Below are 13,579 nucleotides of genomic sequence, written 5' to 3'. Positions count from 1 at the left end.
GGCTTGCCTTTATGGCAGTATTTTTAAAGATGTGCACCTAGGCAGAGTCTGCTAAAGATGCAGTTTGACAAAAATTTAAACCCAACAAAAACAGAACGCATTTGCACACTCAATTCTTCATTTCTGTTTTCCGAGATGAATAGAGAATAAAAGACCATGGACTTTGGAGTCACCTGCTAATGTGTAGATGAAGTAAACCTTGCAGGACAAATTCTTCATGTGCATAATTATCTGTATTACTAAATTAATTATCCTGCATTAATAGGTGGTCTTTTCTATGGGAACAGAAAGAAAACAAGCTCACCTTTCACTGAATACGAAAGAATTAGATTCTGACAAGCTACTAAATGCCAATGGAGCATGAGGAGAAGATACCAGTTATTCTCTCCTAATGGCCTCTCAACCTCACTACCTTTTAATTGCGATCCAAAAACCACATCACATTCTCTTCTGCCACTGCCAGGATAGTCTGCAGGATTAGGACTTTAAACCGGTCAGCAATTAAGCAAAGCACTAATCAAAAGAACAGAGGGCTCAGCTGAAAAAAATGATGTTTATACAGCCACTTTTGTAACAGTCCGTCAGCCTTCCAGCTCCCAGGACAAGCCCTCCTGTTTTTCAGAGCCCAGAAGGCTGATTGTAAGCATGGACTGCCATAAGACATGTTCCCAGCCTTTATCTATCAGACTGGGATAGACTCAACTGAATTTAAATCAGTAGTAATTAACCTAAATTTTAATTATGCTGCTTCTCATCCTAAAACAAACAATATTAAATTAACCATGATGTTGCTCTTTAATTGCTCATTACGAACCACATGCAGTAAATTTTTCAGCAAAACATATTCCAGAACGCATAATGTGTTTGTGATTAGTCATGGTTTTACACATGCTGATATTTGTAGCCTGTGGCTCAGAGGTTGCCGTGGTCCATCAAGCACCCTCTCGCAGGCAGACCTGCTTTGAGACACAGAACTTAGCAAGTGGATTAGATATACAAAGCAGACAGTGGAAAAGACATCGAACAGAGGATGTCAGGGGAGTACCTATAACTATAAGGAGAAGTACCTACAAGTAAAAGGAATAATGGTACAACATGCTGGCACAAATGAAGATGTAGGGATTTGGTATGCTTTTCTGCCTGGATAAACACATAGGAAAGGACACTGTACCTATATTGTTCCTCATTGAAAGATCTCCAGTCTTTCCCCCTAGGTTAGTTCCCTAATGCTGAGGGGTAAGGGCTATTTTTATTTTACAGAGGAGAAAACAAAAGAACCAGAGGATGAAATGACTTGGCCAAGGTCACACAGCAAGTCTCAGGCAGGGAGAGAATGCAAGACTCCTAGACCGCCAGCCACAGTCCTTCCGCTGCTGTGTGCTTCAACAGCAACGACTCCATACCGAGCGTCTGCAATCCCTTCTGAACTAAAGATCACACAAAAATTGTACCTTACTTGCAGATTTTACATCAAGTATCTTAGCAGATACAGGCTCAAACGGTGCTTGTAAGTCAGACGCATCCAGTACATACGTTATGTGAGAGAACTCTTCAGCGACTGCTGCAGGTGGATTTCATTTTGAAGAAAGCCACCTGGGGCAGCCCAGGAAATGTCATTCCCTGCTTAGGCTACAGAACATTTCCAAAGACACAATGGCTGCCAAAGCTCCCCTAACAGCATCCTAATCAGATGAGACAGGATGCCTGTTTCTACTGCCTACCCAGTCCTTCACTTCTCTAATGCCAAGAGTGTGGTGAATCAGAGAAGAAGAGTGATTCAGAGATGCAGATACTAACTAGTTCCTTGGACCCTCCTCTTACATAGGTTTCCAAAGAGCCATCACTGCGTGTCTCTTACTACTGGAAGGAAGCAAATTAAAAGCCAGTGACCCAGAAATAAGAAGTTCCACATTCTATTCCCATTATTCAGCCATTCCTTAGCCAAAACACAAATATACCTCATCCCCTACCAAAACAGAGGGAAAGAGTCACTCTGAAATACGAAGCTCCTAAATGCCGCTTTTTTGGCCACCCCTTAAAAAGGGCACAGCATTGCAGAACATCCCTGTGAACGCTCACCCGCTCAGCAGCACTAACTACTAACTTGTTGTTTACACCCATTGTATTTCCTTTGCAATTTGCTTGTGAAGACCCCAAACAAGGCAAGGCTTCAAATAAGGTCAGTGTTTGTTTGATTAGTTGTGTTACCTTCGTTCTTATAGGTGCATCACCCAAGTAAAAGACTGGCTTTATACTTAAAGACACAGAGTGCCCAGGAACTCTCTTTTGTTTAGCCACAGCTAAACCACAGCACCTCCTTGGTTTATTCATCCACTGAGTTTGCAGATGTGGAAATGGACCACAGAGTATTCCTTAGAGGGTCCACTTGCATGAGAGAGAGATTAAAGAAATAAAAGGTGGACAAATAATGAAATAAAGGCCCAAAAGGAAAGGGCATAAGGAATCTAAGAGAAAGAACACCCGAGCAAGCATCGGTTCTGAGACACAGCAGGCAAGTGGGAGCTAGAAAAGAAACAGCAATATACCCAAAGCTCTCAGTGCGACAGCGAATTCCAGAGGTGACATCAGGAGGGGGCAGATCAGGGGTGGAGTCCATCTGAAGGAAATAAGAGGAGGTGGTGTGATGGTAATAGATAGGGTGGATATGGCAAGCAGGAGCAGATGCAGTGGTGGTGGATGAGGAGCAAGAAGTGGAAGAGGTGGTGGTGGTGGCAGATGATGGGCTGGTGCCGTGAAGGTCGGAACTGAAAGACTGTCCGGAAGTGAGGCTGTGCATTCGACGGAGAGAGACTCTGCCTGCCAGGAAATGGGCAGGCTGGCCCGATTCATTCTGGCCTTGCGCGTAACTCTCTACCAACCTCTGAGATCCGTGGGCATGCTGTGGGTCCACTAGGCGCTGGCGAACAGTGCCGGGCAAGGCAGGAGCTGTAATGAGAAAAAGGGAAGAACACTGAATGCAGCCGGAAAACAACCTGCACATCAAATCAGTGAGGATGCACTGCAATAAAGCTGCCACATTAGGTCAGTACTACACACCACAGGCACCATGCCTTCTGTCACCAGGACATTTGCGTGGGCTGCTGCAGCCATTCCATCGTGTGTCTTATCAGTTATGCTGATTTAATGCAGAAGAAGCAATAAGTTGGTGCTACTGCTTAACATGCTAGATTAATAACCAGCCCATGAAAATCTATGCTTGACATTCTGGATACAGGTGCTTTCTGAACACCTTATCTGATCATCTTGCTTGAAACAGAAACTAGCTGCAAGATTCCTCCGACCCAACTTTACACTAGAGCTGCCACCCAGACTCCCTTTGTAGTAAATGTGAAGAAGTAGTTACTTTCATGGTATGATTCATTTCACCCTAATACAGATAGCTAAATTGGTCAGATGCATCATGCCCTGGTAGTACTGTTTCTCTACGCTGCCTAAAAAAGGAGTCTAGGGTGATCGGTTCAGATGTAGGCAACTAAGGTGAGTCAGGGGAATTCCACCCGAAGAGCACAACTCTGCTCCCACTTCCAGTGGTTTTGTGCCAGTGTAACTGGCAAAATGCACAGGAATGCAGGACCTAGTCCAGTGCCACCTAAAAGCATGGTTGCTAAGTGCAGCTGCACTTTGTGTTCAGGCGCAGGAAGGTTTCTAGGCAGATGCAGGAACCTCTTAGCCTTGTACCCTTTCTGCAGGACAGAACGGCTAGGACACATGGCAGACGTATAATACACTATATCTTAACTGGACAGATACTAGGTTTCATCATATTACACACCTGAAATCATAGCTCTGATCCAAAAGTGGTATCATTTGGTCCTAGTCTGTTTCAAAATTAAGTTTCCTGATCAAAGAGGTGCTCAATTCGAAAAATATTTTTCTTTAATTGCAAATTCATCTTGGTTCAGTGAACCAAACTGGACCGTTTCCCTCAGTGCGCAGTCACCAGCTAATTAACAGATTTTTAGATCAAAATAATCTTTTTGGCCACCTAGTCTTACTTTGCAGGTAACATAGGCCAGACAGCTCAGCCCGTTATCTCTGCATCAAACTTATACACAGAGCTGCAGCTAGGGGATAGCCCCTAGAAAGTCAAAAGGGAGGCACTTTTCCTTGGAAGGATATTTCTGAACAGTCATTTAGATTAAGCAGAGTATTCTATATATTATTATTATTATTATACATTGATACCTATGGATCCACTAGACTGCACCATCATACTGCAAACAAAAGTGATTCTGGTTATATTTAACCCACTGGCTATAATTTCCACACAAGATGTTCTTTCTTTTGCAGGAGATAAGGTGTTCAGGATTGTATATATGCATAAGAAATAAACGTAAAAATGGTTAAAAAGGTGAACAGACAGAAAAGCTGAGAAATGAAATAGAGGGAGAGTGCTTTTGGGAACTGAAGAACCAGCAGATCACTGCTGTAAAAACCATATGCCTAGGAAATACCGATCTCCTGCAGCTCATATATCTGAAGGATCACTGTTGGGACATATTTCAAGTAGAAGGAGGAACAAACAAGAATAATTCAAGCAATATTGCTATTTGCACATTCCCAAGGTTAATCTCGGTTTCTTTCAGAGGGTCCCACCGCTCAGGTTCCCTGCTCTTCACTTCTACTACGCTGCCATATACAATCTTTTCACTAGAGCTCTTTATACTGCCCATTTTATATTTCACAGTTTTCTTTCTTAATGGCTCCAGAGTTGAATTGAAGTGAAATTGAGTCATATGGAATCAAGGTGGAAAAAAATTCCTTGCTCCAGCGGGGCCTGCAAAAAAACGACCAGAGGAGGTGGAAGGCAGAGTGTTAGCGAGGCAGAACTGGAGGCTGCTCAAGCTATCCCGCTACGGCTTTGCGGCAGCAATGCTGCTAACTAAAGCACGGCGGACAGGAACAGCACAGCAGGTCCCAACTCGCCCGCTGCTGGTCAGTATTCACACATAGACAGTTCAGAAGAGGAGTCTCATTTTGTGGAGCTAAGAAGGATGCAAGCTCCACAGAGTAATTAACTGGGGGACTGCAGATTTGTGCTACAGGTTTCTGTCTTTCTATCTTGGGACTTGTTTTTTCCTCTAAGCGTTTCACCCCCCCCCCCCCCGGTATTACACTCCTCATTCGCAAACTTGACACATTACATGTATGTACCCTCCTTTTGCAGGATTTTCCTAGCTCTTGTAATAAACGCAGGAGCACGAGTTGGGACCTTGCTTCCACTGCAGCATGGCCTCGCACAGCTACAGCAACAGCGGGCCTTCATTTCACACAAATACGATGGCGCTCCAGTATGATTTAACTACACGTGTGTGTCCTAAATGTTAGTCAAAGAGCCTGTTCATAATCTCGAGGAAGACTGCCACCACGCCAGTCCTAAACACTACCAATTTATGTGTCTCACCTGCTGCTGCACATACTCTTCCGCCTCTGTCACACAAAGGCCTGAATTACGGCAATCGTTCTGCTTAGGGAAAGTTCTCCAGGTCTGTGGCTCCGAGACTGAGCGCGCTGTCCCCACGGCCCCAGGATCAGGGCATCAGGGGACAGGTTAGCATAATATGTGGCACTGCTCAATTTATTTAAAGACACACTTGCGAGAAGCCGTGAGAAACGAAAGGCCGTGCAAGCGCTAGCGTTTCCCCCACTTCCCAGTCCAGGCCTGGGGAGGGAGCAGCATGACTCTCAGCCAGTAGTCCGCAGGCGCTGGGCAAGAGAGGGCAGAGGCTCTGTAAAGTCACGCACCGACAAGGAGGAGGAAGAGGGCTGAGAGGAGGAACATTAAACCTCTTGGCCTAGCCTAAATCCTTAATCTCTACCTCGGGGGGAAAAATAAAATGAAAAAAATCCTCCAACTTTCAGAATTGGGTTTTTTTTTAAATCAAAACCAAAAAGAATGTGAAGAGTACAGGCAACTGTGATTCTTCTTCATCCCAGCAGACTCTGCCCCGGGGTTAGTAAAGATGCTGATGTCTCAGTGAAGAAAAGTATATGAATTAGTTTTTCGTGCCAGAAAGTTGGAAAATTTGTGTATGTATTTTAGTCCAGAGAAAGGGCAGCAGGTAGAACAACAACAGCAACAAAAATCAAAGAGAACCAAACCAGGGTATTTCCAGAGGGACTGATCCTCCGAGGACAGAGACGAGCGATCACTGAACCTGCGCCCAAAAAGCCAGGCTGCATCTGGGATCAGGTCAGGTTCGAAAGGGAGAGAGAAAAATTTGATTTACAGGGAGAATCATCACTGGCACTCAGCAACGTTCCCAACGCATCCAGGGAGGAACACGTTGCTTGTGTACACAAACTGCTTCAGGAGAGAAGCACAAAGAAAATACTCTCCAGGAAAGCAACAGGGAATAGTAATGCTGCCCCATTTTGGGAACTTGGTATATCAAGGTCTTGGCACCCAAGCTGTCACTCACGGTGAGTCAAATCCACGTTGTTGCACCGAGGCACACAGACTTGCCACCGTCTCCCCGACTGACTGGAACTGCAAGGGCTCGTATGCAGAAAATCTCATTCTTGGCGTGTCTCACAAGGCACAAAAAAGCTGAGCATGTTGACCAGGATCACACCCAGGCGGGTTTTGAGTATCTCCAGGGAAGGAGACTCCACCACCTCTCTGGGCAGCCTGGTCCAGGGCTCTGTCACCCTCACAGGAAAAAGGTTTTTCCTCAGGTTCAGATGGACCTTCCTGTGTTGCAGTTTCTGCCCGTTGCCTCTTGTCCTGTCACTGGGCACCACGGAGAAGAGTCTGGCCCCACCCTCTGGACACCCTCTCTTCAGACACTTCTAAACATTGATCAGATCCCCTCTGAGCCTTCTCTTCTCCAGGCTCTACAGGCCCAGCTCCCTCAGCCTTTCCTCAGAGCAGAGATGCTCCAGGCCCTTCATCATCTGTGTAGCCCTCCGCTGGACTCTCTCCAGGAGCTCCATGTCTCTCCTGCACTGGGGAGGGAGCCCAGCACTGGACCCAGTACTCCAGATGTGGCCTCACCAAGGTTGAGCAGAGGGGCAGGACCACCTCCCTCGACCTTCTGGCAACGCTCTGCCTAATGCACCCTAGGATCCCATTGGCCCTCCTGGCCGCAAGGGCACACTGCTGGCTCAATCTCTACTTCACTAATACTCAGCTTGCATCTTTTCAGGTTTTTATTAGCGCTGTCTGGTCTTGGCTTTTAACGGTAACTGATAATCACGCAAAAAGACTGGTAAGACACCATTAGCTGTTTGATGCTTTAAACGTTGCCTACACACACCCAACCCTATAAACCACAGGCTCCAAACCGCATGTTTGTTGAGCTCCAAAAACCCGCACATACCCCGTCCCTCCCGCCTTAACCATATTCCAGTTTAGCCAAGCTCTTGGTGCTCCGTCTCCATCCCTCCCCAATGCCCTGTGCCCACCTCAGCACTCGCCTCCAGAGCCTTTACAGCCCTCAGAAGACCTAAACAGACCTGAAACTCTCAGGGAGGAATGGGGACAGGCACATATGGGCATCTCCTGCAGCACACGCGGCCCATCCCTGAGATTCATTCCTTTCTTCCACCCCAATTTCTGCCCAGTTAGACAGATTTATTTTTGATGAAGTCCTCACTAGAAGGTGACCCAAATCGGACATAACTGAAAAGGCAGCTGCAACTAATACTGTCAACCCTGGCTCCTCTCTTCCCAGCTCAAGCTCAGAACGGTACGTTCTAGCCACCTGCTTTCCATACACCAGTAAGACCACTGCCGTCACAGAGCAGCTTTTCAGAATGTCAGGAATTGCTATCCAGGCCTCCCATTCTCTTACGCAATAGCTAGAGATAAGAAACTGTGTTTGGAAAATACATTTTTGAGAGATGCAGGGCCATGTATGAATCTAGGTCAACTTAACATGGGAACTGTAGTCAGGACTGATTCACAAACTTGTTCTAGAGAGGGAGACAGCCCTCATCTAATCCAAGAGCTCAGCAATTAAGGGAGTCGCAAGCGTAAGGTGACCCAAGTTCAATCCCTTCCTCTGTCTGGCATCACCTGAGCTCATGCGTGTGGGCTCCTCCGCTCTCCCTCCTACAGAACGCTCCCTCCACTGTATACTGCAGTGTGTATACAAATAGTCACTGGTAAAGAGGGAAAGGGTATCCACCTTGGGGAGGAGAACACGTGCACACGAGACGGGACACAGGGGTTTCAGTCTTTGCTCCAGTAAACGTTTAAGAGTTTTTTAAATGTAGGCTGTATTATCAAAGCAGACTGCTCCTCCCCATGTAGAACGGCAAGAGACAAAAGTTCAAAACCTTGCATGAAGAGGAGGTAACTTCAAGTCATTCTGTGTCCTGAGTAAGTGCTCCAACCAAAAGGAGGCTGGGGAAAAGCACTTCATTTCCCTCTCTCACTTTTGTGACTCTAGCCCTCCATATCCTTTTGTTTTTCTTGCAAATGCTTGAATTTGGTGTGTTGAACAGAACAGCGTACCTATTATTAAAGGATATTTTTTCTGACTTTTAACGTTGGCTAATAAAAAACCAAAACATTTAAGTTTGTCTATGATTAAACAAGACCCCCCCCCCCACCATACCCCACTCCACCTCCTTTTTCTCTACATTGCTACCACCATGGGAAAAGTGTCCAAACAAATATACATGCAGCACTGATAACATCTATGAATTTCTAATTGTGCAGGAATTAAGAGGCTCCAAACAACCAGAGCAGTGGGGGGTCCGGCACTAATGGACACCTTAATTCCTCCCGATATATTTCAGCTCCTCTTCCATATTTGTCACATCTTGCAGCACTCAGCGCAGCAGATACGGGATCTCACCATATGTAACTAATACAGAATACGTACACTGTATGGACATGGGAGACACGATCTCTTCATCCAAATCATCCACATCATCAGTCATGATGAAGTGTGAAGGGTTAGGCCGAGGGGTGCCCATCCAGCTCGGATCAATATTAAGGGCTGATGCCAGCGTGTGGATGCCCGGGTTGTTGACAATCTGGAACCCGCAGAGCAGCTCGATTTGCTGCCAGCGATGCAGGCGCTCCCGGAGCGCTGCTGTCACTTCACTCAAAGCTTGTCTGAAAGCAAGGTGCAAACAAGGGAAAAATTAGAGAATGAAAGAAAAACACAGTAAATTGTCTGCAGTGGGGAGTCTAACGGTTGAGCTTTGTGTCCTAATGCTTGAGACATCTTTCATTCCACATACAGGAATACAGCAATAACCTCTGAAACAGTAACAGCTGAAACCTCCGGGGATAACCGCTTGGAATGCCGTAGCCTCCGGACTCCTCAGGAAAGGCCAATTTGACAACACTTTTAATTGCTCTGCATAATTACGATTGCAGTTTTACACACCCCAAATTAAGAGGTTTTTGGTTAAAAGGAGCAAGTTCAATCCCAGCAAAATAAAGTAATAGAATCACAAGAAAGAAGACAGAAATGAGGGAAGATATAAAGTACATAACTTACTTTGCAGTCAAGATTTTATGATCAACATCATCTAGAGATGAGCTGTGAGCAACGTGAAATGTTCCAAACAGGGTGTTTCGCTTCTTTTTAATTTTTTCAGCCTGGAACGTTAACAGAAAAAGGTCACAGGAAGAACAAGACCTTATGTTTCCTCCAGGACAAGAACATCCTGAATGGGCTAAGACAGAAATAGTCCTGCAGCTGTTTTCACACATGTAAATGGTATGAACTGTCATTTTCCTGAAGGATGCGATTCCTCCTGACATGGTGGATGGGGAATTCACCAGCAGCAGAGTAAGCAGGTTGCGGGTTTCAAGCTCCTCCTTGGTCCTTCTCCTGATTTCCAAAAAGCCACAGGGAAATGAACCAGCTGCTTCCTATGGCTAATGGCTGTCTTACAAAGCCTTGTTTTGTCTTTCTCATGACTAAATTATCAAAGGAATACTGTTAATGCCCTTCGGGTATTTTTACCTGTCCTTTATGGCACTGCGTATATTCAAATCTAAAGTCTCCTCACATAGATCTTCGGTTCACACGATACAGTGGCATTAACTTGAGACTTACAAGAGACAACCAAGGCCATGATCATGACACAACAAAAGGTAAACTGCTGAAATGATAACATATTCCTAACAAAATCACATAAAGACAGACAAATTTTTATGTGCTGTCAGCTCTGACTGCCCAGAAAAGTCCTGTAAAAGTCCCCAGAGATGAATACATGTTACAACAGCTCCCCTGCAGCTTGTTATTCTGTGGTTGGCAATGGACATTTTCAAGAACTGGGCATGCAGAAATGATTCATGACTACAAATCACAGACACGTATTAGAAATGTTGTTGCCTGTGCAGGTAAAACACCTAGCACAGGGATCATTCTTAATAGGTGCAAAATCTTCTGCTTGCTGATTACCCACAATGCTTGTGGCACGGACAACAACCAATACTCTGCATCCGCACAGGACTTCAACCTACTAAAGATATACTAAAGCAGCTGATGGGCATGCCCACGCTCAATCCCTGCAGTTCAGTGAGAGGTAATTGCTCATTATCACTTTCAATCACCTCCGTGCACCTTGATAAAAGTTTATGCTGCACTTTAAAAATGCAAATTTAAGGCATTAGATATGAGGGAGCAGAGAGCCACGACCACACACTGTCATCATGTCTTTCACCTAAGCAAGTTATGTAACTATAGGACTTTGGATCGATTTTTTCGGCACTGTTGTGAGATCAGACTTCCTGTATTTTGTTGTGGCACACAATCAAAGATGAACGTAGAAACGGCTCACTGAAAGAAGACAAGATGCAGAGAAACGAACTCCCCACCGTTGCAATGGGAAGGATCTAGAGTAAAGAGACTGAAATTCTCACCCCTTCTTTGGCCACCAGAAGCTGCTTCTCCGCGTTGTGCTTCTTGATGTTATAGTACTGAACTTCCACTTCGTGGGTCAGCTGGAGCCACTTCTGCAAGGCCTCCGGGGCAGCCCAGCTACAGTGAGATTCTAGCTCCTTCTCGGCATTCTTCAGTGCCATTCGGACCTAGGAGAAAATCAGCCAGTGGCAGCATTACAGGCAGCAGTGGAGGGGAGCCCTTTCATCCTGGTCAGCGCTCTTCAAAGTGATGCCACACGGTATCAGCTGGTTGCAAACCTAGCACTTTTAATGCACCAGAAAAAAAAAAAGTAAGACTCCATAAAACTTAATCTTACTCCTTTTTCCTGACAGAAGCAAAGGTCAATACGAGGGGCGGCATCCTGGCGCTGTGAGCAAGTGGGACAGAGAGCTACAACACTTGCTCTCTTCCCAGCAGCTATCCAACACAGGAAAAGCTTGAACGACTAGAACAATCTACAGAACTTCTCTTTCGTCTTAAAGCCGGGTTCCTTTCTGAAGTTTCTCTCAAAAATTTCCAGCAATTGCGATGCTCTTTTGCCTTACCACTTCAGCTCTGAGGGAGGTTAAGCAGCGTGTTTATTCATTGCTGATCTGGTCTATCTCTTCATGTCTGTTAAGACAGCGGGCCACCTTCTCCCCTGCCTCACGCTGGCACAAATTATAGGTAAATCCACTAGAGCTGACAGGATGGCAGGGGAGCTGGTCAAGAGAATTAGACGACTTCAGGTAAGTATATTCAGAGTGCTTATCTTCAACCTCTAGAAGTCTCTACAAACTTTGCTGCCTGCCTTCTGATCTGCAAAATCTACAAATTCAGCTCCTCCTAAAGCAAAACCACTGACGACACTGTGCAGGCAATTGCCTTTTTTCAGCGCAGTTACTGAGCCAAACAGAGGGAGCTTGTCAAAAGACAACTTTCACACTGGAGCAAGATGATAAAAATATTTAGACACAAAACATGTGCTGCTTGGTCAGGAAAAGAAATAACGCGTTCTGGAATGAGCAGTTACTGCCGCTTTCTGAAGGACTCTCCTTGCATCCCAGCTCAGTCTCCTCCACATGCTTATCTTGCTGCAGAGTCATTACAAAATTAGAAGCAAGTGGGTGACAAGCAAGTTGAAGATACCAAAAACTTACACAAAACTGTTTAGTGCCAGAAATCATTAAGGATTAACACTCCTCTTTTATTACACATTACGTGGAGGGACTCGATGCGTAGTAAACGTGACCCAAGCCCTGTGTCGTCATCACCACAGGATGACGACTGCAACTCAAACTACTGCAGTTCCGGAACAGAACACAAGTGATGCAGCTCCTGCTGTTTGACTGTCCTTCAATCACAGTATCTCAAAGCTCAGAAGGAATATATGTGGTTTTACACTGTACAACAGACTTTTTTTTGGGCTAAAAAGAAAAAGGCCAACTCTAAGCACCTTCAAATGCCTTCACTGCCACAGCAAGCCTTAGCCCACAAATGTAGGCCCTTTCTTAAAAGCACACCGAGCTGGGAGGAAAGGTCCAGTCACATCCCAGCCAGCTATGCTGGCAGAGCTATACACCTGAAATTGGGATAATGTTTGGAAAGCTTTGCAAATGTCCCCTTTTTCCTTTCTGCTCTTTATGGCCTTGATCTATACCAACACATAGTCAACGGAAGTTTTTCTAGCGACTTGATCAGATCCTGAACCAGGCCTTGCCTAACGTTCAAAGCATGTTTGCCACAACTGCGTCTATCCCCCCCTTTTGCTAAAAGGTGCTAGTGCCAGTTTCCAATTTCCAGAGTGCACAGCCTCAAACTTGACTGAGAATATGCACTTTTAAAAAGACCACTCCAATGTGGATCTTTTTCCCTAGAGTGTATTTAACTCAGCCCCATTTGAATCAAATCTGGCTTAGGCATAGTTTCTAATCAAATGCACCATGTCAAATGCACCAGGTTACGCTTAGATATTTTGAAATTTCATATTTTACCTTGGAGTACATTTGCATCTTGGAGGTAGCCAGGAAGAACCACACAAAAGAGGTCAACTACTTATTATATCAATGATGTGTGCGATTTAGTCTTGTTGAGCATAACATTGCCTAAACCATGCACAAAGTTACAAATTCAGAATCACAGTTCTCAGGAGGGCCTGAATTTTCCCCTCTGACATCAGCTGCACCAACCTCTTCTCTTACTATACACAGAGCTCTAACTATGACAGACAAGAGCCTGGGATTTAGGAACAGTCAGGACGAGCGAACATGAAATCTGCCACTAAGTATTTAGGGCAGAGGTGTGTTCAAAACATATATGGAAACAATGGGTTTATGGAATTATGGAAAGGGAAGCAGTGCAGAACAGCAGCCAAGGACAAGTGGTTGAAATGAGCCATGATACAGCAGTGTTCAAAACACAAAACACTGTCATTTCTGCAGAGGGAAAACAATACAAATAGAAGTTATATAGGAAGCGAATGTTCTCCTATAAAGATTTCTAAGATCCCATTTTGACCACGAAGAGTAACAAGCACTCAGAACCTGAAGCGCAGGTTGGGGTCATGGTTTGGGTGGAGTATGGCCTGACAAGAAGAGAGGACCACTATAAATAGTCTAGTACAAAAGAGTCCAACCCCAGTAATATATTATTTTTTAATCTCATAAGCTGGATTCCAACAGGAGCTTTCAAACCCTCCAGGATCTTTTTAGCAATAAGTCTCA

General features: G+C 45.1%; 1 protein-coding gene across 31 annotated transcripts in view; it reads right to left on the bottom strand.

Annotated features, from left to right (window-relative positions):
- Positions 1–13,579, bottom strand: part of STIM1 (stromal interaction molecule 1) — a 113,728-nt gene that overhangs the window by 8,722 nt on the left and 91,427 nt on the right. For 13 of the 31 annotated variants that reach the window (XM_068930915.1, XM_068930906.1, XM_068930918.1 and 10 more), the window contains 5 exons: positions 10,856–11,023; positions 9,483–9,583; positions 8,856–9,091; positions 6,124–6,204; positions 2,547–2,946 (listed from right to left, as the gene is read on the bottom strand). In XM_068930915.1, the coding sequence (XP_068787016.1) occupies positions 2,547–2,946; positions 6,124–6,204; positions 8,856–9,091; positions 9,483–9,583; positions 10,856–11,023 (986 nt within the window). The remainder of the gene's footprint in view (positions 1–2,546; positions 2,947–6,123; positions 6,205–8,855; positions 9,092–9,482; positions 9,584–10,855; positions 11,024–13,579) is intronic. The other 18 variants (XM_068930930.1, XM_068930933.1, XM_068930926.1 and 15 more) reach the window with 4 other exon arrangements.

This window comes from Struthio camelus, chromosome 1 (assembly GCF_040807025.1).
Source record: "Struthio camelus isolate bStrCam1 chromosome 1, bStrCam1.hap1, whole genome shotgun sequence".
Taxonomy (NCBI): Eukaryota; Metazoa; Chordata; class Aves; order Struthioniformes; family Struthionidae; genus Struthio; species Struthio camelus.
Note: the sequence above shows the minus strand (reverse complement) of the source record. Positions and strands in the feature narration are given on the sequence as shown.